Genomic DNA, 26,603 nt, shown 5'->3' with positions numbered 1-26,603 from the left:
AAAAAAAAGAAAAAGAAAAAGAAAAAGAAAAAAAAAGAAAAAGAAAAAGAAAAAAAAGAAAAAAGAAAAAGCACGACTTGGCATAGGTTCCCCAAACTGTTTTAATTTCTTGTTCTTGGTGATGACTGGTGCCTTTGGGTAGTTTTACAGATTAGAGAGAAATTCAACAACAAAACTGGAGCTCTGCAAAGCTCTTATTTATGACAGTTGAAAGACAGGTTAGACAAATTCTTCATAGGCCTAATGTATGACCTCCATGCAGAAAGTGCAAAGATTAAGAGACCTCAGAGGTCCAGTCTCTCCCGCACTGCAGGAACAGTTTTGAAAGTACACATCACACGCTTTGTACAGAGCCAAAAGCTGTAGGCAGTTTGTACCCTCAAGAACACAGAGGAGCCGAGGTCATAAAACTGTAAATAATTGGGATTTCTGCACACTGTAAATAATGGCAACTTAAGAAATCAGCAGCTCCATGCTGAAGACCTGCTTAAATGCTTCTCCTTATCACCATCTCCATCAGAAAGAAACTCCACTCACACACAGTCTAATGGACACAGAATACTGGGATCTGAGGAAACAAAAACTTCCCCTGTTTGGATGGCTTTATTGCAGCAACATTTTCAAAATTCATAAGAAAAGTTTGCCATTTCTTTTAATAAAAGTTTCGCTTTGACTTTCGAGGCTCTCTGTTGTGACTTTGTTTTGCTGAAGGAAAATGAAACAAATCACAAAGTATTTAATATTTACAACCAAAGTTTTAGCACACCAAGCTTTTGGCTTGCAAATAAACTAAAATTAGAGAGACACAGCTTTTCTCACGATTAGAGTAGATTAGACTTACTGTGTCTATTCAGGTATTTGTGATTATAAGAAAGCACTTGTGATAATAAGAAAACAGTATCCTGATTCACTACATTATTTCCATGAAATTATAGCACTCTCATTTACAAATGAACATCCAGAAACTACTTCATATTTTTGATAAAAAGTTAAATAAAGCTGGAGATGAGACTTTATTCCAACCTCCGGCAGATGTCTCTTGTCTGAATTGTTGCACATTTGAACATGAAACTTACCTCATGGTTTGAAACAAGATTAGTGAGCACCCAGGACACATTAGGGGGTGGCCCTCCAGTAGTATCACAATACAATGTGATGCTCTTTCCTTCCACAACAGTGATGTTGTAATTGCTTAAGTTTGCCGAGGGCAAGTCTATGATACAAGCAAAAAATAAAGAGAAAAGATAAAAGCATAGATTTGTGTTAGCCACAAGCAGACATTGCTCAAGTTCTATGGGAAATGTATGAATGCAATCAATAATATTGCTTAATCAGAAATTCACTGTGGTCAGTTACTGTTCAGGCAGGGAGTACAAACAGCATCTTTGGAAATATGTAAGTACAAGTACATTAAGCTGCTACATAACATTTTTCTGTGCCTTCTCCACTTCACATCCTAAGAAAACATTATAGTATGTGGAAATATATTAAGCTAATCATATAGGGGAATGTTTCAGGTGGGCAAATGGAAGTTATCCTAACTTCAGTTTTTGCCTTCTTTAAAAAAAAAGAAAGAAACCTTAAATCTTTAAAACATGAAATTGTATCCTAACCTGTCATCTTTGTAGCAGTTGCAATTAAATCTCTCGCTTCCAGTGACTAATTGCCACTGTGGTATTCCCACTGTTCTCCACTACGCTAACAGGAAAATCCCACTAGCCCACGGTCTCACATAGGAGATTGCAGCCCTCCCTCTCCTACAGGCCACAGAGAGCAGGGCAGAACCGACATCCTCAAGGCAAAGGGAGCAGGAGGGCGCAAGGGAGAGAAAGGACAGAGGGCATAAGTGATGGCAAAGGGCTGCTACCCCGGGGCAGAGTTACCTACTGCCCTCGGTAAAGCACAAAAGCTGGGAGATGGTACCGCTCACCAGCCTTTGCAAGAGCCAGAACTCCCCCCGCGTCTCACGGAGCTATAAACCACTGTGTATCTCCTTCTTCAGCGCCCAAAGCAATGGGCACCTCCAGAATAGTAACGGCTTCAGTGCGCCAAGTGCTTCCAAAGACCCAACAAGTTGTAGGCTCCTTTGGAGCTGACCCTCTTCAAAAATAATGCCAGTAATGTTGATAGACTTCAGGCACACAATACCTCACATCGTATTTATTTACATGGCAAATAATTATGCAACATGCTGGAAATATCAGATCTCTCTTAAGAGATACTGTGCCATTGTTTGGAGCTGCTAAACATCGTAAGTAGTCTTGCCCTCAGTTAGGAGGAATTTCTCATCAACAATTCTAGGCATGATTTACTTGCAATTTATCATCTCAAACAGCAGAGCTTATGGGCTATGCTGGATATGTATGTATTATTTTGCAATGACTTTTCTTTTCCTGTTTCTCTTTCCTTCTCTCTCTCTCTTTTTTTTTCTTTCTTTCTTTTTTTTCTTTTAAGAGTACAGCAGTTTCATCATGGACTTGCAGGTATAGAATTTTAGCAGAGGGATTATTTTTCTTATGAAAAAAGTCACAATTGACAATTAACCATCTGATTAGTGTGAATTGTAACACATTAATATGCTTGCTAGAAGTTTAGTAGAAGCTATATGTATTGGAAATCTCTAAGTTTAATTAGTTCAATAAAAATGAAATGAGAGCAAGCAATAGCAAAGAGAAGACAAATTATTTTCCAGGCAATACTTTCTTACCTAATAAGATTTGAAAATCAGCACAAGTATACAATAACTGCTTCGGCAATTCTCCTAGTGCTTTAAGCAGTGCTGTAATGTGATTCTTATTATAGGCATCATAGATTTCTTCTATTACGTTCACTTTATAAATCATATGTTGAAGTATATTGAAACAAAGCTGCATGGTTTGTATGCCTTGATGCAGTAACCTGTTAGCGAAGGTAGCCATCTGCTCTTGCCTGCTGTGAATTCAAATTTCAGCATTCCCTGTCAATGAGCTGGGTAGGAAATAAAACTAATCTTAGGGAACATCTGGATATTAATTATCCTGGTTAGGGGACAGGGAGAGAAGTAATGAGATCCTTTGCTTTATAGAGTTACCCTTCCACACCACCTCCGAAAACCAGTCCAAACGCTGTTGCCAGACCTGAACTTGGAAAGAGATTAAGACTTCCCTCTTCTCCCTGGCACTACTTACTTGGGACAAGGTCTGCATGACAGATTAGTGTTTCGCTGTGGAAGTCCACACAGTTCCTGCTAACACATCATTTCACATGAAACCTCTCATGTAAGCAAAAATAAAAACAATTTTGGTCCCATGGAGCCCTCCTTTAATAGCCATTAAGTTCTGGGACAACTTCTTTCTGCAATGTGCTTATTTACAGGATGGACAATTGAAGCTGAATTTCTCCAGTATTAGTTCCTTCCCAGAATTAGCTCTAGTTCTGTTTATTTGCAAAAGCCTGTACGTGCCATGTTGGTGTTATCTCTCTGAGGGCAACAGCTACATTTTGCTTGTACCCTGCCAGAAGGTTATAAAATAATAGTGCTTATTATTCTATAGGGTCTTAGAGTTACCCTAGAAACCAGTTGCAAGATCTCACACAAATTCTTGCAGCAAGAAAGTAGTAATATATTATAATTGTCATATTATTACTAAATGTGTATTTTGTTTTATTCCCTTTCACAGTCATAAGAGGCAATTAGGAAACACATCAAAGAATTGCCCTGAGATTCATTTTTTCTGGTCGAATATTTTGAGCTAGTGAACTTTAATCCAAGGCCATTTTGGCTTTTGCTTCAAGTGGTACCCAAATTGCTCCACAGCAGAACACGCACTAGTTGAGGGGCAGCTCTGCTTGGAAAAAAGGATGTTAGCATAAGACCTTGTATCTAGAAGAGGCGATATACTGGACTTAGGAGTAAGGCAATGAGACCAAGCAGCAAAACCTGTAGTCAGAACTCACAATTAATTGCATATAAAAAACCCCAATGCACCTAACAGAAACATACACTCAGGACATGTGTCCAATGTAGTGCGAGACCATTTACAAAGTCAATACCACTTTGACACCTACACAATTACAAAGATTTCTAACTCCTTTGCATTTATTCCTGATTTAATTTGTTTAAAAACGATGTTTGAGATGACTACCTCTTCTATGGATAGAGATGCACATTTTATAGGATTTTGTACACAGTAGTTGATCTAAGCAATTTGACAACAGTTTCACATAGTTTTGTGTACTGCTAGCATGGTAAGTTTAGACTGTAGCATAAGAAACCCATGCAAGGTAGACATGACATCATCTTGCCACAAGTCTCATCCTGATATCTGTCAGACAGAGATTAGCCTATGCCCCAAAGCATGAAATGTAATATCTCTTTCAAACTTCGATAGTGTCTGGTTATCAGTAATATCCGTTAGCATCCAAGTTATTTTTTAAGTTTGTTATGTTCTTGGCCTCAGCAACTTTCTGGAGCAATGAGTTTCACATACATCTTGTCCAGGCTGAGTGCAAGAGTATTTCCTTTAATCAGTTCTGAAATTTGTCTCTAAAATTCAGATTCACTGAGTGCTGTTCCCTGAGGACAGGGAAAAGAGTTTCTGAATGACCTTTTTAAAACCACTCTGTTTTATTTTTCTCATGTCCTCTTTTCTCGTAATAATCTATCCAAAGCTTTTCAATCTCTTCTCAGAAAAGAGAGGACAGAATTTGCTACTAAGAATTTTAAGTTGTGATGCAGAGAGCTATATGATATAGTAGATACATAACAAGTGTACACTAAAATCAACATGTTTTGTTGTGTATAGGTGCATAATGACTATGTTATTTCATTGCACAGAGAAAATCCATTTCCATGTTCAAACTGATAAAACTTCATCCAGGGAATAGGCAGCTCTGGATTAGAATAGGCAGTCACTTCCATTCACCCCATGCACAAATGGGCACAACAGAGGCAAGGGGACAGGGACAGGTAGACAACACATTTATGTCAACTGAGTCTCTCTAAATATTATGTCAGGCATTAGCAGTAACAAACTCTCCTTCAACTTTGGAGTTTCTTTACCCTCGCAGACCTCAGTGAAAACTGATGGCCTGAGGCCATATTACCATGGAACTGTCAAGCATCGACAGTGAATCAAGAGGGATGTGGCACTACTGGAGAGAGTCCAGCAAAGGGCTACAAAGATGATTAGGGGACTGGAGCATCTCTCCTATGAGGAAAGGCTGAGAGAGCTGGGCCTGTTTAGCCTGGAGAAGAGAAGACTGAGAGGGGATCTCATCAATGTGTACAAATATCTAAAGGAAGGGTGTCGAGAGGATGGGGCCAGACTCTTTTCAGTGGTGCTGAGCAACAGGACGCGAGGCAACGGGCACAAACTGAAACACAGACGCTTCCATCTGAACATGAGGAGAAACTTCTTCACTGTGAGGGTGACAGAGCACTGGAACAGGTTGCCCAGAGAGGTGGTGGAGTCTCCTTCTCTGGAGATATTCAAAACGCGCCTGGATGCGATCCTGTGCAACGTGCTCTAGGTGACCCTGCTTGAGCAGGGGGGTTGGACTAGATGATCTCCAGAGGTCCCTTCCAACCTCAGCGATTCTGTGATTCTGTGAATGACTCATATCTTCACAGTACCCAGCTGGGACCTTCAACAATGACAAAACCAAATACTTTGGCTGAAATTTTCAAAGGTTACTGCAGGATTTGGCTATAGAACTGTCAGTGGAAGTTAATAAAAAGCATGTGTTTAAATTCCAAGAGGACTTTCAAAGTCCTCATGCTGCTACTTACTATTTCTACAGAAAAGTGACACCGGCCCACATTAGAGCCAAACTATTACTATATTCATCAAAGGAAGGATATGACCTAATTAAGAAATAATTGAATATTAATACAAACTTTGTAGTCTATAACCAAACTCGCAGCACCAAGCTAATGTTCTAGCCAACATACCACAGCAACTTTTAGAAAAAGAGGGTTTTAAATGAGGAGAAAGGAGTCCACCATTACACCCAAAGCTTTTTTTTCAGTGGTTAACTATCTTCACAGATATAAAAAACATATATATATCTAATTTCCAGAATGATTTTCCATCTTCAACTTTTATCTGTTCAATCATGAGACAGGTTAAGCTGCTCAAAAACCTTTATCAGAAAATTCTCTCAGTATGATCAATTAGCTTCACTAATACCTAAGTAATGACATGATAAAGAAATGAGCACCAACATTGCATTCATTTATGCCTTTGCACATCAAACCCCTGATTCTCACAGGCATATATGCCACAGAGACCTGCTGACTAGCTCCCAGGAGTCCAGCCACAATGCAGTGGCACTAAATGGTCTTCATTGTGGCACTTGACATCTCATTTTTGCTGGGGACATTTTTGCAGGTCAATTTGTTCTGTGACAAGAACAAGACATTTTCAAGAAAAAAAATGACAATTTTTTTTCCTCATAACAAGCCAACTGCAGCTGACTTTCAATAAGGTCATTTTAATCCTTACCTGAAATCCTTAATCATCTTTTTAATAAATATCTCAGACCTAGAATGATTAAATTAATACTGAGGCCAGCAACCATCTATTAAACTGAACCATGTAAAGGCAGACTACCAGAACCACTGATTTATAAATATCCTCTGTAATTCATAAGATACAGTGGCCCAAATCCAGGCTGATTGCCTCACATAAGGTTTAAATATTGTCCAAAGTTGTTACCTTCCCTGGTTTTGCTTTTTCTCTCCAAGCAGGGAGAAAACATACAACTAATTCAGCACTACAGTACAGCTTAGTAATACCCACTAGTTGTACTCTCTGGAGTCTGAAAACAGGATGATTGACCAAGCAATTTAATAAGAAATGTGCAAATGGATCCTCAAATTTCAGAGATCTTACTGGTTTCTTAACAGGTTTATATCAATGTAAGAAGGATATAAGAAAACTGGTGTTTTCTTACATCTTTCTGTTAATATTTTGCCTTGTTTGAAAATACAGGAATGTTCACAGATTCCAAAAGGCTTTTCCTATGGGTTTGCATGGATTTAAAAAAAACAAAGCAAGAAAGTTTTCAGTAATGCCAGCCATACATCTAGGAGCTGTTGGAAATGTGATTCACCTCTTGTGTTTCACTTAGCAACTGCCTGCAGTCAACAAGCTCTGAGCCAGATTTTAGCCATGGGGTAAGTGGGCATGTTTCCATCAAAGTCTGCAGAACTACAGGGCCAAAAATCAGCCTGGCTGCATCTTTAGAGCACTATAAACAGGATACCCCAAAAGGTTACATGCAAAACATAAATTAAAGAAACATAAATCATTGTTTCCATTTCCTCTTGCATCTCAACCACAAAATCAAACTTTTGCTCTTATTTGAAGGCTCAATACATAGAATAGTTGCCAAAATCTCTTCACAGAGGTTATTCCAAGATAACAACCAAAACCATTTTGAGTGAAAAAAAAAAAGTGTTAGGCAAGGAAAATGCCAATTTAGCAGAAACGAGGTGTCCAAATACAAAATTACCATCTCTATGAACATCTCCTTTGCTCTTGGAGCCCAAAGATTCCTGAATTGAACCCGAATCCACAGAATGATGACAAAACCTCCTCGTCTAGCCACTACACTTTAAAAAAAAAAAGAGCAAGTCTTGTTATGTCCTTCGAAAGAAAAGGCACCAAAAAAAAAAAAAGGCCTACCACTGGGAGAGATTTTGAGTCCGAATGTAAGGGCTCCTTGCCAAAGCCCTGAGGAGAGTCCCTCAGCCCGGAGTTTAGGACTTTCCCATGCCCTCTACATTTTCCTAATGAGCAGTTCAAGACATTTGCACAGTGAACAAGCTAATTTCAAACAACTTCGTGCAAGACGTGCTTGCTGCTTCAGTGTACCTTCTTTAAAGTCCAACTCTCATTTGCTTACCCTCTGGATCTGCTAACTTGTGACAGCCACCTTGGCGGTCCACAGAGGAATGTCAGTCTGCAGGGAAGCAGAACAAATGATGTGGCAGCTCACTGTAAGCCACCCAAATCTGCTAAAATATTAAAAGAAGTCTGCCTCCAACCATGACATGCCTGATTGTCACATTCAGTCAGGAACCTTTACAGAAAATAATTAAACAAGTACAGCCTCTACAAGAATATGATGATTCTACGTATGTTTTTCCAGAGACAGTCCACTCTTACACCACCTTTAAACACTCCATCACTCTTTACCACACTAAAATCATCATTAGAAGCAAACTTATAAACGCAGCCTGTGCACCACAGCAACGAACATAAACCTTGTTAACTCTTCTTCATAATTACAACACTAAATACTGCAACCTCAGCAGAACTGTCAAAACGCACCGCTCCTAACGTCTATCCATCCCAGACTATGATGTACTTCATCCAGTGCTTATTGTGCCATCATGAAAGCCATGCAGGCAAAACTCGCCAACTATTGTGCACTAGAACAAATTCACTTTGTAACGACCCATCTTCTGTGGTCAACCTGTATGCAGGCTTTGAAAGTTGCCGCTTACATTTCAGACCAGAAGAAGGGCTTACACGTCCAAAGTTTTTTCTTCCAGCTGCATTAGCTGCTTAACTTCTGCCCAGGCTCTTTCTCTTAAATTTCCTGGGCCAGACCCTGGTTCCAGTAGAAAGAAACTGAGTAAGAAAGGATCTGGAAGCACCTGAATCCTTTAACTGACATGAGCCCCAGTATTAACATTAGTCTGCCTGCAACAATTTTCACATTATAACTTTCTAAAGAGGCTACCAACCTTATCACCACTTCCCTTGCTAAAAACCTCCTAAAGGTACTCTGTCATGCTCTCTCTCAAGTCTCCTAAATGATTAAGGAAACTGAATTACATTTGAAGAAATAGTTCTCAATTGTTATTTAAGCTTCAGTTTATCCACATCAGTCCTCAGAAGAAAACCAGATATACTCAGTGCAGTTAGGCTGAATACAGCAGCCACAAGCTTAACGGGTGAACTGAGAGCTAGACAGCCTTTGTAATGCAAGTTAATTAGACTTAAACTAACTTATGCAAACCTCTAACACACTGCCTCTTACTCAGTAACTGCATGTGGTGTAGTTGCAGTTCCTCTAGTTTTATCTGGAAAATTTCACATGTGTCTAGGAAACACTGAAAATAATGCTGTCCTGTCAAATATTACAACAGGAGAAACATGGGATCCTTAAACTGAAACATTCTGGGGTAAGAGAAGACTAGATAAACAAATAGGTTTCAGCCCTGATATCAAGTTTGCATACTGCTGAAAGGATGCCTTCATGAATTGTCTCCACTTTTTAAGTAAAAATGTCATTTCTTTAGACTATTAGAAATATAGCTATCTAGTCACGAGTCTTGAGCTAGCTACATTGCAAGAGCAGAGCAAGAATACCCATTGCTAACAGACATACAGCACTTTTCCCTCAGTAGATCAGTACTATTACTCCCACTTACACAGATGGCCAAGTCAGGCACAGAGCAGTTCAGCAAACCTGCACAGCTCATTGAGTTCAGAAATACTGGAATGATCAAGACACATCTCTTTCTCTTAAATATGGTCTTACTTCTTTGTATCACTAACCTGCTTTATATTATAAACCTGCTTCATTTCAAGTTAATGCAGAGATCAAATCATAATTATAAAATGAAATTCTGCTTTTTCTTAAAATAAGCTTTTACATACACAGCATATACTCAACCACCATCATCCATAAGTCCTGATTTGCATTGCATATGTCTAGACATCTGTATGGAAGTTACTGGCCACTTTATCAGCACATCAAAGGATGCACGCACACAAAGAAGTTATGTATGTGCCTTTGAAAATGAGATTTCTATTGCCTGTTCAAATATTCATAAATTATTAGTTATTTTCACTTAAAATATGGAATAATGAAAACTGTTTTAATTATGTTGGAAAAACTCTAACTCAACTTCAGAGCTGCAATGTAAACCCTCACTACTGTCAAAACTCCCAAAAAAACATTTTTCATGCAGTTCATGATCACAGATAAGAATTAAAACTTTCATAGAGAAAATAAAAAGTTTGCCATCATACATCATGCATATATCTAGTTCTCAAGCCAAAATAAACAATACAGGCTAGAGAGCCCATGAATATTCTGAAAGGTAAATACAGAAAACATTTATGGCTTTTTTTAAAGCCACTTCATTCTGCCTGTAATGTTCTCCTTTTGATAGTCTTATCTGTGAAGTCTGCCTGATAATGGAAAAAGATGTCAACACCCACTGGATTATGCCTTTGCTTGTGGTTTTAGACTGTGCTGTACTGAGATTGTCTAAGATCTAACACTTATTTTATTGACTCACCAATACTACAAATCTTTTCTATAAATTCAGAGAAGTAAATATGTCAATCTAAGCTTGGCTTTCTCCCCCTTAAATTTTGTAACCACCTGCCTCCAATTTGATATTTCCATCTCCTTATTTACCCCTTGGACAAAAATCTATCACCAGAAACACAGACCAAAATAAAGACAGATTCAGTCCAGTCTGTTTAGAATCAKTTGAACAGTTGCCTACAGAAATGTTGTGGCTTACAAGCAAAGCAAGGAACGGGCAACGTGCATCTTCAGCTCATAACTGTACACAGACAGCAATGACTTCCAAAATACTGTCAGTTATACAAGAAGCAGCACCAAGAGCAAAGCCCGCCCTCCACAGTATTAACGTACAAGTTAAGAGACAGAGAAAAAAAGTTTGCATTCATAAAAATCCACAGCTCCTAGGTAAGACAAGGTTCCCCCTATCTGACTGGCTGCATATGGAAACAAATTGCCAATCTCCATATAGTTTGTTACATGTATAACAAATTAGTCTCATGTACTTTTTGCCACGTTGGTCAGTAAACTCTAGCTTGCATATATGACCAATGACAAGATGGACAACATCTGCAGAAACAATACATGATAAATAAGCATGCAAGGCTGCAAAGATAAGCAAAACTGAAAGTTTGATCAAGCACCACACCAGCATATACAAAACAGCATCTCTGATTAACTCAATTGGCCATATAAGGCAAAACTGTGTTACTGAAACATCCACACAGGACTGCACAGACAACTGTAGAAGCCAGACCACTCCCAAATATACCAAAAGAAGAAGACACCTTCAATACAAATAGGTTCAACGATGAGAGCTGAGTGATCAAATCTTTACCAGAAGGAGCAACTTAATAAGCAGTCCCAACTTCCTGAAAATCTGACCCTGCCTCTGCAGGATTCAATGAGCTCCAGGTAAACTCTGCCAGACTGACTGACTTACAAGTGACCTTACCCACGCACAGAGCATCCTCATTTCCAGTAACTTAACATGCCAGGGGCAATTGCAGCCATTGCTTACAGAAGTAGAAATGAGAACAAAGTATTTAATTCTCTTTCTAGATTTTCTAATGCTATTTGCCAGCCAGAAACAAAAGAGAGGAAGGTCCAGGTAGCCTACAGCATGTTGTGTGGACAACCAGCAAATATCGTAAAACTAAACATCATTTCTCTGCACAGAAGGCTCTTCTCATACTACAGTGGTAGATGCACCTTAAAAACCTTTGATATGGTAATTAAGTTTGACTTTAAAATTGAAAAAAATCCAACAATTTTCATCATACACAAATAACATTTCAAATGCGATTGAAAAAATAATGCTGCAAACATCATAACAATTGATTAACTCTTTAATATTGTAGCTCAAAAGGATCTTTTAGTGATTGAACATACCTAATTTTAAGCCTCAGGAGAAGAAATCCCAAAGTTGTTGGCATCTAGATTGCAACTAGCCTTTTATTAACATATTAATGAACATTTCCACCATATAAACAGTAAGTAAAGTACCACACAACCTTGCTAATTTTAACATCAATTATCTGTAAACCAGAGCCTTACAACGAAGAAACCACAGTGGCCTCTTCCAACTTCCCAGCAAGAGATTTATTAACAGCACACAGTAGCAAGGTGTCCTATTACCAAGACTTTTACCACATACTGTTCAGGCCACTTACTATAATATTACGAAGTAATTAATAACACCTGCAAGAAAAAAAGAGCATGTTTGTTTGCTCAGTTCCTAAATCAAAAAATTCAACAAACCAGAGAGATGGGACAAACTATTTCATCAGCAGAGAAAGTTAGAAATGTTTCATCAACAAAATTCACAAAGGCTTGCACGCCCCAAAGCTCTTGACATGGAAAGTAGCTAAGAGGGACATGTAGTTCATAGGAAAAAAACGTGATGACTACAAAAGCTGAATTATTCTATTCAGGTATACTTACTAGCTTCTCAAACTGTGCTAGAAATGAAATAAACCAAATTATCCAGTGGGTTTTCTGGAAATTAAGTCTTGTGCTTTTAAACAGAGAAATATATCTACCAGAGATACTGAAAACAACAGCCATGCAATGGATCTTATAGCTATCTTCCAGAAAACAAGCCATACTCATCAAGATTATCATTTGTTTTCACCAGTGACTCCCTATTCTGTCGCTAAGAAATGCCTGCGTTGTCATTTACCTCTTCTAATTAAAAAACTATGTCCTGTATTGATTCATCCCCGAAAAGGTAAATTAAGGAGAAAAATTCACTAGGAGAGAGAGAAAGAGGATAAAAAAAAAAGAGAGAGGGAGAAACACAAATGTGCATGAAGTCTAGTTATATTTGGATCCTGTAAATTAACATTAAACCAAATGTGGGAAAAATCTGCAGGCCTGTGCTGATATTCATACAGTGCTTAAGCAAAAGCCATGTTTCCCATATGTAAATTCCACATACTGGTACTCCAGTCACATACGTTCACAGGCAAGGGCCCCTGTCCTCCTCCTCACTGAGTTGGAAGTGCCACCTTCCTTTCTCATGCCAGGGAGTTTAGTTGAGATTTACCTGTGAGATGTGCACATACGTACACACAAGCACCTACAGAGCATCAAGAGGTCAGAAACGAGCCTGCTGGTGCTGCAGATGCACAAGGATTCAGAAGAAAGAAATAATGTGTTACAGGTTTAAGTCTGCACGTTTAACGCTGAGAATTTTCAAAGGAAAATCCTCGCTACCTGGTAGTTTCTAGACACGCTAGACAAGGACTTCACAAGAGATTATTCTGGCATTCCTCTGTTTTGTGCCAACTGATCTCAAGCTGCCAGGAGACCTTTCTACACACGGCAGATGAATCTGCCTTCTAGTCCCTTCAGCCAGAGCAGCCAGTGGGCTGCAGAGACATCGACTCAGGGCACTCAAGGGGTGATGGCGGAAGGAAGACAGGCAGAATTTGTTTGTTCCTCCTGACATTCACCTTCACATACAGCTTTCCCAATGCAAATCACTCCTCCATGAGAAAACCCTGCTCCTTCCTTCTTGTTCACCTGGTGCCAAGCACCAGACCCTCCAGTCCACAGAGGAAACTCTGGGCTTCAGCGGGGTTCACGTCATATCTGAAACGCCCAGGCTCTGCCTCTCGGCCTCAAAGGAGGAGAAATCTCTTCCACTCACAGGTGAAGCCTTCCACCAGCTGTCCCAGGACTATTTACAGGAAGCAAAGTTGTATACAAAACAAGCAAGGGGATGACCTATGGTTACATCACTTTCCACCATCTCCAAATCCATATGATACTACTGCAAAACTCTACAGACCTACGCTTGTTATGCCTCTTTTGCACAGAGTATACAAGTAGACTCAGTAGAGTTTTATTTGTGTGAAAAATAGCCATTTGCTAACTTTTTCAGTAGGCACGGTTTTTCTGAATTTTCTTTCCATGCTCCTAGCAGTAGAGTTTATATATTTGAAGGAAAATAAAGATTTCATTAAGCTCAGATAGCTGAAAAAAAATTTCAAGGAGATAAAATTTTGTGTCTTTCAGCTCAGAAGGACTACTGTTTCATTTAAGGAAGGCACATATATTTTATACAATTCTTTTGTGTTATCTATAATTGATGTTCTGTTTTCCTGCACTTTAGTAACAGTAAATTTTAAAGGTTAGAGAAAAAAATGAAGTGTTATATGAAGCTCCTGAAATTACTCCATGTGGCATGAAAGATCAGCGAATGGTTAATATTTTCCCTGAAACCTTTTTCCTTAGCAGCACTGTTGCCATCTTGATAGGTAGCTAGTAGAAAAGTATGTTTAATTCCTGTCTCACAATAACTTGGTAATTACTTTATGTTAAAAGAGTATTACCGCAGTTTGGGACCTTCATATCCAGCAAAGCTGTCCTCTTGTTGTTTTCATCTATGCAATATAAATCCTGAGTTTCTGTGTAGAACTTGGTCTCTTGAAATTTCTTGATCCACATAATTTCACAGGAACACTTGAATGGGTTATCCACCAAAATCCTACAGTAAAAAGCAAATAATTTTTTTTTAGAATGCAGCATGCATCATGAATATAGAAAAAAATTGGGGAGGGAGGCCTTCAAAGTGCTCAAATGGGTGAGACTAGAAGTTGAACTCTTTAGTTAAAAAAAAGTATGGATCAAATACCTCAGCACAGAGCAAACTGTAAGTAGATACAGATCTGCTGTAGAGAATGAAGCCTTGTTTACTCCAGCTAAGACTCCAGCCCATCACAGATCACATGGACCACACAGCAGGCTCAACTCCTATGTCCAACTCACTGGTGTAAACCAGGAGTACCTGGTGAACTGGGCTTTCCACTAAAATCCATTTGGTTTCATAGCAGTTGAACAGAGATCCTAATTTCCTCTCTTCTATGCTAGGCTCTGGTCAGCTACCTTAGAAAGACTATTCCAGAAAAGGTTTATTACTGTTAGGTGGTAAATTCTTTACAGAGCCAAATAGTCATTTACTACAATCAAATTCTAACAAACTCCAATCATAAAAAAGGATTTTACATTACCTTAAAGATTAATCATCTATATCACTCTGGAAAATCATACAGTAAAACCCCTAAGTAAGAGACAATAAAGAATGGCCCTGAAACAGAAATGTGTAGTACAATTTAGCTATATAGTACGCTGTATGGAATTTAATTCACAGGTTAGCAAACTTACCCAATTCCAGTTTTGAAATTTAATACAACTACACATCAATGTAAAGAAATATAGTCTAAGCGAAACAGGATCAGAAACATTCCAATATCTACCTAAGAAATGACTAGTATCTCATTTTTTCTTTTAAAACATAGAAGAAGTCCAATAAAGCCTGAGTGGGTGATTGCTTGAGACATCTCATTATAAGAAGAGCAATTACTCTTAGCAAAATTTCACACATGTCTTTTGATGTACAGAAACTAAATTCAAGTTGCTTACAAATTCTGTTCTCATAAATGCTGGAGACTGACTCCTGAGGATTCGAAGTGTGCAAACAATCAGGAAAAATTCAGCTTCTCAGAGATGTAACCTGTTCCCCCAAAAGCCCTGCTAATTCTTTGTGGGTACAAAGCTGCAGGAATCATTTGCGCAGCTCTCTTAAGGAGTAATTTGTATTCACAGAAGTCATCCGCTGAACTGTCACACCACTACTGCATAGACAAGAACTGCTTGCGCAAGAGAGTATGAGCATCAGGATCTGGTGGGTTACAAGCTACAACATGCACTTTTCAAACAGCAATTGCTTTCCAACTTCTGTTGTATCACATAACTTCTCTTTAAAAGAGAAATCTCCCTTGGTAAGTGGTTGAGCAATCTTTTTTTCTTCCACAGTTTTAATTTGTATTAAACCCACCAGGAGCCAGGCACATTGTAGACAGGACACTGGATAGAGGCATGATAGGCCTCCACATACACTTGCATGAAAGCAAGAATCTGACCTAGTAGAAGGAAATGACATGTTTTTATCTTGTTTGCTCTAATTTTACAGCTGTACCTACAACTGATTCTGAAAGAGGATGCCTTTCAAAGTCATATCTCCTTCTCTGCTGTATCTGGAGAATACCTCCTACCTCACCCTACCCTGAACTTTTCATCGATTTATGTTTTGATTTAAAAGTGAGCTACCAACTGAATACTTACTTGATTTAGAGCAAGCTCCTCAGAAGCTAATTATGGTTTTATTCTCCTCTCAGATTCCACCTCCAACACTCTTCCTTCCCTCCTCTTCCTGATTTTCCATCTATGTATTAGCCACTTATCAATAGAATAATAGTTTTATTGTTCAACTGATACTGGTTTTATCCCTGCTTTTCTACCCTTCAGGCTCCACCTTTTCCTCCCACTTTCTTTCCCCCACTTCTGTTCATCTCACTTTATTGCAATGTTTGTTTGCCTAACTTTATCCCTACTCTCCCACTCTTCCCCAAACCCACAATATCCCATCTCAGTTTTGCACCCTATCTCTTTCTTAACTTGGCCCCCAAAACACATTGCCTCTATGCCTCAAATACTAATTGGTTTAATCCTCACAACATCCCTTTTCTCACATCTGGGTCACTCCCAGTATCCACCTCCTTCACTTCTACTCCCATGACACTGAATGCCCATTGTTTAACTCTCGTATTAACAACACAGATGTTTTGTCAATAAGCACTATTTCCCTACTCTGTCAAAATTCATTCCCATGATTCCTGTAACGTACATACAATGCTTGATTCTGTCATTCTCTGTCCCAAGTTCTTTTTTCTGTCTTTTTGGCCAGGAGCAAACCAACTTCTTCAAAAAGACTGGCAATTTCTTACATCATCTCAGTGAACACATATGTGCAGATTTGACTTGGTTCTCCTTCAAAATTTCATAAGCACCCACTTCAACCACAGCCTAAAAGAAACTGCTCATCTGAGATGGAGAGGTTCAAGAATACCTTGATCTGTACTTTGGAATAAATCTGTTAAAGGCAGCAGATTAATTCCAAGGAAGCACCAACACAACTGAGAGCAGAATATGCCTTTAAAATTGCAGTCAGTTCCTTTTTAACACACCTCTTAAGCTAGAGCATACCCACTCTTACATTTCTGCAGCCCAGGGGGGCTAAGATGACCCCATTTCTCCACCAGATGCTTTGAAACATTAGGAAAAGGCCCAAAAATTCACACTGGGCACTAGTCTAAGTCCTATAACCCTGTTTTTTTGAGGTGGTAACAACTACAAAACATAGAAGTTACAGCCAAGTACACACTAGCTTTTTGGCAGGGACTAAATATTACATATGAAGAAACTGGGACTTCAGAAACAACAGACCTACGCAGGAAATACAGCAATGGAAGTGCTCTGACCCTAGCTAGTCTTTTCATCAGCATGCAGTGATCACCAAATTATAAAAGAAAATTCCAGTGAATGATGTTCCCCTGGCTGTAAAGAAAGTGATTATACCAACCTAATTATCAACAAAACATACCTAAGGGGCAAAACCTCTTTCTGCAGCACTGGGACATGCTCACTTCATTTCTCACATGATAAAGTAAGAACGTGCAGCAGAAGTTCAGGACTGCAAGGCACCCTCCTGGGCCGCCCCGATCCTGCTCTGCACTTCGGGAGTGCAGCCTCCCTCTGCCCCCAACGCAACCATCCCAAAGCTCCTGTGGGCTCTCCCTTTTTAGCGAAGACTGCACAAGAAGACTACTTCTCCTCCTACATTTTTAACATGGAAACACAGCTCCAGACCTTAAAAATTCTTCTATGAGAAGACAGGGTAAAGGACCAGTAATCAGAGCCTTTTGCAAAAGACAACTTCTGCCTTCATCATTATTTGTGCCATGCCCCCTCCACTGCCAAGTCATTCACAAACTCTACCTTTTCTATGAGTCCTCCAAATAAATACGATACAACAATATCTGCCACACAGACATGATACATCCTCTTCTCTCCTGTTTTTACCCTCTGATTACATAACTTTGGAATGCATACCAATATATAAATTCTGCTTGAAAGAGCACAGAATAAAAATATAATATTGAAACAACCAACAAGTATATGTTTACACATGCTTCATTACCAAATGATTATATACAGTACAAAGCAACTCAAAGAATTTGAGAAAACAAAAATATTATTTCATAGCCAACCACAAGCATAGCAGCTGTGAGGCCAATATAAGAATATGACATACAGACTTCATTTGAAGATCTGTAGATGGCTGTATTTTTACTAACTCAAATATTTAATATAAACATCAGTAGTTTTGTGTGAAATAATCTTATAATAACATATTTTAAAGCTGGAGGGAAATGGTTACTCTGACCTATAAATTTGTGTTAAAATACACTTGATCTTTCCTGAAGGCCTGGAATGAAAATCTCTGTGTACTTAGGTCACTGGCAACATCTTTGCTGCCTTCTTTGGATCAGAATTTCATTCCTAATCTGTGATGGACATCTAACTTTAACAGAACAAACTTCATAGTCTTGTTCTTCCATTTCTGGCCACAAATAAACATTATTTTAAGAAATGGCAACTTACAGATCAGACAAACCCAGATGGCGAAAAGGCTTCTTGGACAAACTTGAGAGCTTGTTTCTGGATAAGTTGCTACAGGAAAACAGAAAAGTTTTATTAATTAGGATTGTTTCTTCTTACACTCAAAATACAGTTTGTGTCTTTTTTAAAAAAAAAAACAAAGAACCGAAACCAGCTCTAAATGGCTCTTATTCCTTTGACTTCAGTGGTATGGAATGGTGCCCAGTCTCTTTTTATGGTTTGAAGGGTATCAAGGATTTGAATTCAGCCTGTGCATGAAGTTAAATACATTCTTCAAAATCAAACTCAGCAAGGGTCAATATTTTCACTTTTAGCACTTCTGTTCATTGTGGAAAAGCAGCAGATTTAATTGTATTTCCAAAGTATTCTGTAAAGTCCAGGTGTTAATTACATGCTCAATTTATTCATAAGTGAAATGGGTGTATCCCTTCCTTTGATGATGCAACAAGCTCTGTACTCACTTAAGTCCTTCTCACATGCTAGCACATATCCACATCACAGCCTTTTAGTTATTCTTTTCAAACTGCATGTGCAATATGCACCCACATGAAAGATCAAAAGGAAAACTGTAAAATGCCTATATTAGGCTTTTTTATGTCAATTAAGTACTTACATTTTCCAGTGGTAATTAAGTGAAAGGTCCTCCCCCATTATGCAGAGCAAAGAAATGCTCATCTGAATCAGAAATGCTCCCCCCTCCCAGGCTTACGAAATATTTTTCTCCACCCCAAATCAAAATAATGCTGTTCTTCTATAGTCTTATCAGTCCATAAATTAAAGATAGTGAGAGCAGCAAACTGTAAAACTGCCAGCAACACAGTGCAAATCAACATGAGCCAAAATGCTATGAGTATTACATGGTATTATAGAGCGCCATAGGGGCTCCATAGTTAAGTTACATTGCATTTATGTGAAGGATTAAATCTTTTTTTTTTCTTCCTGATTAAAGAACACAGTGTTTACTCCTCAAACTTTCCACCCTTGATCTCTGAGTACAAAATAATTTTCAGAGAAATTACAAGGATGCAAGTAGGATCATTTATAAACATTCAGAATGGAATCTTTATGAGATTTTATTTATTATAGTTCTTTGTTGATTCCTTCTAGCAAACAATGGCCTGAAGTTTTCAAGCTGACTGGTCCTAATGTGTGAGAACAAAATGTGCAAACTACTGCTTTATTGGTCAGGTCAACTGAGCTGCCCTATGGTAGATGCAGGTAGAAACATCTCATGCAGACTCTGACCAGATATATCAAAATTTGCATGTAGGACAGAAGTTGTGACTAAGTAAAAAACACTCAGTAAATTAAGTACCTATAATCTCTTCCCCATAGGTTGGAAGGTTGAAAGAAAGAATTTAAACCCTCATATAGAATTGGGTTCTTCTTTCCAGCACCCAGGCAATGCTAAGCACATCAAATCTCACCCCTCCTCAGGGAACTCTCACTAGTCATGCAGAAAAATCTCTGCAACCCTGACACTGCCGAGCCTCACATGCAGATGCTTCTGTGGTATTCCCAGACAAGGCAAGTACCTGCTTCTCTTCCCTGCACAGTGACAAAATCCCACCTGGCCCCAAAGACAACCAAACCTACAGTGGGTCCTTCCCGCAGCTAGGTGCCCCTGCCACTCACTGCTCCAGAGAAAGGAAGCATATTCCCGGACAAGGGAGGACAAGATTTGGTGCTTGGTTTCCACGCACCAGAGGACCCTGTTCTTCCATACCAGGACTCCCTAACCTTCAGACAATGGCTTACTCAGGAGGATCTCTGTCCAGCCAAAGCCATTTCATTTAGTGTAACACTCCCTGGCACCCTAATGGAGAAGGCCCAGACTCGAGCTCTGATTCCAGAATAGGTAAAATCAAGCAGGTTTGAAACATCCCATCCCAATTTTTAAATACTAGAATATCAGAATTCAGATCAAAAAATGGGCCTCAAACATCTCATACAAGATCCCCAGCTATCCTATGAGATGGTGTTTCTCTCTTCTTTCTTAAGAAAAGATTGACTCTGGTAAAGGGTTTGTTGTTGGTAACCTGGATTGGACATAAGAGCCTATCTATCTAAAGGGCAGGTCTGAACCCCCATTTTTCTTAGGAATTTCCACCTGGCTGGCTACGTTTCCTTGCTCATCTTACTCATGGTCATCTAACTCATCCCATTCTCCCTGAGCAGCTGAGCTGCTTCAATCAAAGCTATAAACCTTAGTGGACAGTGTACTGTGGAACGGTTAGGTGTTGCCACAGCTTTACCTTGTTGTTACTTAGCCTCAGGCCACTCATTGCTTTTGGAGAATTATTGCAATCCCCTAGGCATAAGAATAGCCTTTACTTGTTTAAATTCATAAACAACTGGACTTAACTGCCCAAAAAGTCAGTGGGTATGGTATTTTCTGAACACTTCATGCAGGTGTAGATGACTGCATGAGCCAGTGAAGAACTGGGACTATCAATTTAAGTGTAACTATAAAAAGAATGAAGAAATATTTTGAAAAAAAAAAAGTAACTAAATAAGTTTAATTGTCTTTTCAGATTTTTACCAGTTGTGTCGGATACATGCCAGACAAAGGAAGTAAAAAGCAGTAAAAACAATAACAAAAAATATTCTTTGCCTATATTCTTGGTCATGGGGTGACACATTTAGTACTTTAGGACTGTAGTCTTTTCTTCCATGTAGTTCACAGCCTTAAGATTTTTCAAGTTGACAAGTAATTCAACTGAAAATTTTCAGCCCATTGTTATAGATTTATCATCTTAAACTATATTTTGTCAGTAAATTTACTGTTATATATTTTTCATAATCTGAGCACTTTTTATTGATTATAGAGATGCCTGCTTCGCTCTCTTTAATCCATGTTAAGTGGAAAAAAACACTAACACACTTAGCAAGGAGTAGGTAAGCACCACATTTACGCTTGCATGGAAAGAGAATATAAATTAGTTCCCCAATTCTATTACACACACACACACACACACACACACACACACACATTGCAGTGAGGAGCCCAAAGAAGATCTATGCGGGGTTCAAAAGCCTTTTTAAAAAAGTCTGGAGTACAGAGCCTGGCTCCAGCGCTATACCAAAAGATAGGACCAGAATGCAGTCAAAAGCAGGACTGTATTTTACGTATGAATATCAAGCCTATTTCAAGCTAGCACAGCTACAAGCATAGCTGTGGCAATGTGGGGAGTGCAAGCACAGCCAGAGAAGCTGCCTAAGCATTCACATTTACACTGCAATGTCACCATGCTGCTACACCGGGGACGGGGGGAAAGAGGTGAAGAAATGGCAATGCCATTTTGCTACACTCAGTCTCCCTCCACAGGCAACTGCCTGCTCCATCTACCGCCGGAGCGAGACCCGTGTTGCCTGTGTGCATGCGAGGGAAAAATCTACAGTTGGGTCTCAAATGGTTAAACTTGGCTGCTTTTAAGCCTGATCAGCCCTAGAGATACAAACACATTCTAACACTCCAAGCTGTAAGTACACAGCATATGCAACTCTATGATTCAGCGATGCAATTATATACAGCCTGGCACATGACAATAGCTATTTTTTAATGTTTTGGGAAATACGCATTTGCTGTGAAATTTATTTCTCTGTTTAAAGGCATTGACAGAATACCATGTACATGTACTAAACAGACCTGTTAAAATTATTGTTAGCAGCAGATGAGCTTATAAATTACAGCACTACTAAACTAGGACTGTTTAATAGCTTGTTAAATGTGACTGTTGACTAATTTGAGTCTAAGGTCAACGAGAATACCAGAATTAGATGAACAAGGCTATTAATTATATTTAAGTGATATCTGTTAGAGCATTTCTCTTTCTGTTGTTTATATTATTACTCAATTCTTGTCATCATACATCAACACGAAAGATACTTTGGCTACAGAAGTTTGGCAAAGAAAGAAGGTAATGACAAAAAAAGGGCTTAAGGAATTGTGTGTTGATAAATTCCTTATAATCTTATATTCTTTTACAATTCAGAAAATAAATGCTATATTCTTATAATAAAGCTTCTTAACTACATCAAAAGACTTTTCATGTGAGAAAACTGTAACAGTATCACTAGCAAAATGAAAGCTCATACAGTTACATCAGTCTTCAGAAAAGTGTTTACATTTTCTTTTTGAAACAATGACAAACTGTTGTTCTAAAATACAACACAAGACTTCTCAAAGACCTGTACTCAGAGGTCACTCTGGCAAAGTGAAATGATTTCAGCTTTTAATAGTTTTCTCTCTCCCAACCACAGCAGGGGCTGCATTTCATTCCCAATGCAGTCAACAGGAGTTTTATCACTGATGACAACTAGCATTGATTCACTGGGGCTTTCAGAAACATTTTAGCATGCATCAAGACTTCCCAGAGAAACCAAACAAATGCATTTTTTTTCAGGGATAACAGATCAGCCAAGGCAAAAAATGTCTCCATGTTGATTGCTTTGTCACATGTACATAGAGCAGGTGGTTATTGTCGCTTTTTATTTTCAGTCTTATCTGGCTTAACCTGTATCTCCTAAACTACTAATTCCCCACCAAAGAAATCAGAGTACCAGATCCCTCTGATAGCCCCCTCTTCTGAGTCAGGATCACATACACATCAACCCGGCAGAGGTCAATCAGCCTAACTTGTTTCTAACAAGTAGTTTCACAAACTCAAGATCTAATAAAGCCTGCTTACCAACAGATGTGTATTTCACGTTTGACTGTGAGCTCTAGTGGAAACTTTTCCTGTGGCTGAGGTATTTTAAAGACATCGTGTCCACATGGATTCTCTAGTGCACAAAGGACATAAGCGCACAATGGTATCTTCCCCCTAAGTGGGAACATTTATAGGGTCTCTTTGTTCTGTCCAATGGCCAATTTTCACAAAACCTCTTCACCTACATCAGTTTTGGTCAGAAACAACCACTGGGGACAGAGAGACTTTGTGACAGTATGAATGAGCCTCATTTCCTTAAGAAATCAGGCAAAAAAGCCTACAAAGAAGATCCTACCAACTCTCTCAGGTTACTTTTTGCAGTGTCTACCTGCCCATACAGCTAGTAAGGTGTTCCAAGTATCTATCTTCCTTGCTGAAAATTAAACTGATTATTTCTCATCCTATCTTTGTGTCATGGAGAAAACTGCCTCTCCTCTTCATAATTGTTCTCCTTTTAAAAATCTGTAGATGTATACTCCTTTTCAGTCTTCGCTTTACTAGACTGAACGAACTCAGCCTTCTCAGTGTTTCCTTGAACGATTTGCTTTACAAACTCCTTATAGTTCTATTGCTCTTCTCTGTAATATCGTTCTACACGGGTAGATTCAGCGTCCTAATCTGTACACCATATTCCGATAGATGCCTTCCCAGCAGTTAATGTAATGGTGAAAAGATGTAAAACTGTAACAGAAAATTCCTTCTGATCCCAGACTGAATTCGCTTTGTTCTGCTGCATCATGCTGAGATTTTCTCCCACTATAGCTACTAAATCTTTCTCTGCAATTGTGCCACATAGCCAATAATTTTTCACTATGCATTTCCATAGGGAGTGCATATGCACTTGTCTTGATGGAATTTCATCTTGTACCATCATAATTCACTGACCAGTTGTCACACAGATAGACACGCAAACATGCTCTAGAAGATACTTCGCATATTCTCCAACTGATTATAGTAAAAGCAATTTACTTTATTAATGACTGTATGAAGTAATATGTAACCCTCACAGGCTGGCAAGACCTGGTTCATACTCCTCCAGTGTTTGCTCCATATTAAGAACAGCAATTACCATGTAGGCAAATTCAGATACTCACGTCCACTTCTTCACATTAAATTAATTTCTATTCCTTGGAAAACACATGCAGAAAGAGAGTCCATTTTATTAACAAAGCAATCAGCCCTGAGCCCAGTTCAGCAATGCTTCCATATTACAATAAAGCATTTAGGCACCTTATAAAGCCTGAGGCTTGGACTTACATCTCCTTGGTCTCAATAGGACTTTAACAGAAGCCATGGGTTGAGTAAGTGCTAAACATATCTAACAAAGATGGATGGACTTAAGCACACACTTGAAAACTTGGCTAAAATAGGGTACCTATGAGGAGTGAAGCCCCACACATGATCTGAGCATTTTGTAGAACTGGGACTACAATTTTCCATGTAAGTGGCAGGAGTGTCTGTCCCACTGAAAGGCACTCCCATCCTTCAGGAATACTCAACTGATCATTTTTCTCTACTTTTATGAAGAACTCTGGTCAATTCAGACTTTACTAAATCTTAAGTGCAAAAAGTCTAGAAAAACAGTCAAGAAGCTGCACGGGCAACAACTCTGTATCCTGAAGTTCACGAACTGCAATTTGCAGGTGGGTGGGAAAGTTACCACATTCTTATGTTTTGCTATTGGGTGCATCTATGTTAGCATTTTAATTCAGATCAGAAGTGAGCTTCTGAAGCAAATCTGATGATGATCCTCACTTACAAGACTTTATCGCAGCACAGTCTCAGGGCATACAAACTCCTAAAACAACACTAAAAGATGTGCTCCAAGCATGCACTCTAGCTACTAAAACATGCTCAGTCCATTGAATCAGAATACAGCTAGTGCAACATCAAACCCATGTCAGTGCATGTGATGCACACAGTATAGACACCATACTGACTCATTTGGAAGATATAATCCTTAACAAAGGAGAGACAGCCAGAGACCACTATTAGAGCTGTTCTTCATACAGAGATAATGAGCTGGATGATCTTTTTGCCATCTCACATTATGTTCTTATGATCTGCCAAATCCTTATATCACGCATGTCCTATTTCAAGTCCACTAATGACAAGAGGGCATTCCAAGTTTGTATCATTAAAACATTTTACATTAAGGAAACAGGAAAAAAGAGAAGGAATTTAACCAGGTTTGGGCAGTTTCGACTTAAAAGAGAAATGATGTTTACTCACATGTATTGTAGGTTGACGTTTTTCACAAATGCCTGACGGGACACAAACTGTAAACCTGAATCCACCACAGTCCTGTGAAAATACATAAAATTGTTAGCATTGTTCATTTAAAATACAATGGAATAATAATAATAATAATAATAATAATAATGATTAAAATAAGAATGTGTATGAAGTCTCAACAAGGCTGAACTGCAAGCCCCACAGCTATCTTCTATAACACACAAAGTTAGGCTTACTCTCTGATGGGGTCTGTATCTGCTTCTGCAAGAGGAATAAAGGAATATTAACACTACAAAATAATTATCCCATATACTCACAGATTTTTAAGTCCAACATAAAATCCAACTTCATTGTCATTGATACTTTCCAATTTCCACTGGTTTGCAATGTAACTGTTGAAAACACAAGACAGAAAACAAAGTATGAAAGTGCTGCTTCCATAGCTTTGACTGTTCAGAGGTTAGCAGTAAAGTCTGAAAGTTGGCGGCAGCTGCTGACCTACTGCAATGAATACTGAAATCTAGCTGGAGCATCTGCAGAGCACAAGTACCCCTTAAATTTCCTCCCATCATTTAACTGGTACTTTGCAGGATGGGGCTGGAGGAGGAACAGCTGAGTTTTGGGGACTGCCCTGACCTTATTTCCCTCATGTTGTTGTTAATTTAATCACTCATTAAACTGATTTTCTCCCTGTCCCAAAGTAGTTGCAGTTTTATTTGAAGCAATAGGATAACAGAGGAAAAGGAGTCTACACTTCATTATATTACATACACAAGTGGAAATAAAGAGAACAGAAGTTGTCATAAGATACCAAAGCACTATGAGTCCTCTCACACACCATGAATACCCGCCACAGGCTGAACCTTGAGAAGATGCAGGAATGCTAGCTAGTTGTTTGTATTATTATCATGCAAGATCTATAAATGACCAAAGACAACCCTCAGATCAGAAATTAGAACGTTGTATAGATAATACATGGGATGACAGAGAACCTGTTATCTCTTCTGCAGTCAGAAAAAAGTTTCACAGTGCAAAGCATGTGGTCTAGGAAGGAAGAAGCGGAGAAAATGGCAATTGACTGACTTTCTGAGCAGAAAAGTATGCCTGCTGTGGGAAATCACCTTGCCAAAGAGTCCATGGATTTCAAAAGATAATCCAGTCACAGACAAAACTTAAACTGAGATTCACCTGTATTTTTATAAAAACTCAGCATGAATCAAAGCCACAATACAATGAGTTTCACTAAACAGAAGTCTTTCTTTCGCTAGAATAAAACTTGTTTTCATTTTAAGCGTTTCGTGTATTTAAATGGAA

General features: G+C 38.8%; 1 protein-coding gene across 1 annotated transcript in view; it reads right to left on the bottom strand.

Moving 5' to 3' along the window:
* NTRK2 (neurotrophic receptor tyrosine kinase 2) overlaps positions 1-26,603 on the bottom strand; it is a 198,824-nt gene that overhangs the window by 156,519 nt on the left and 15,702 nt on the right. The window contains exons 2-6 of the mRNA XM_026088466.1: positions 25,607-25,681; positions 25,287-25,358; positions 18,325-18,393; positions 14,154-14,308; positions 1,077-1,213 (exon numbers count right to left, since the gene is read on the bottom strand). Of these exons, the coding sequence (XP_025944251.1) occupies positions 1,077-1,213; positions 14,154-14,268 (252 nt within the window). The 5' untranslated portion in view covers positions 14,269-14,308; positions 18,325-18,393; positions 25,287-25,358; positions 25,607-25,681. The remainder of the gene's footprint in view (positions 1-1,076; positions 1,214-14,153; positions 14,309-18,324; positions 18,394-25,286; positions 25,359-25,606; positions 25,682-26,603) is intronic.

Source organism: Apteryx rowi, unplaced genomic scaffold (assembly GCF_003343035.1).
Source record: "Apteryx rowi isolate R43461 unplaced genomic scaffold, aptRow1 scaffold_77, whole genome shotgun sequence".
NCBI lineage: Eukaryota > Metazoa > Chordata > Aves > Apterygiformes > Apterygidae > Apteryx > Apteryx rowi.
Note: the sequence above shows the minus strand (reverse complement) of the source record. Positions and strands in the feature narration are given on the sequence as shown.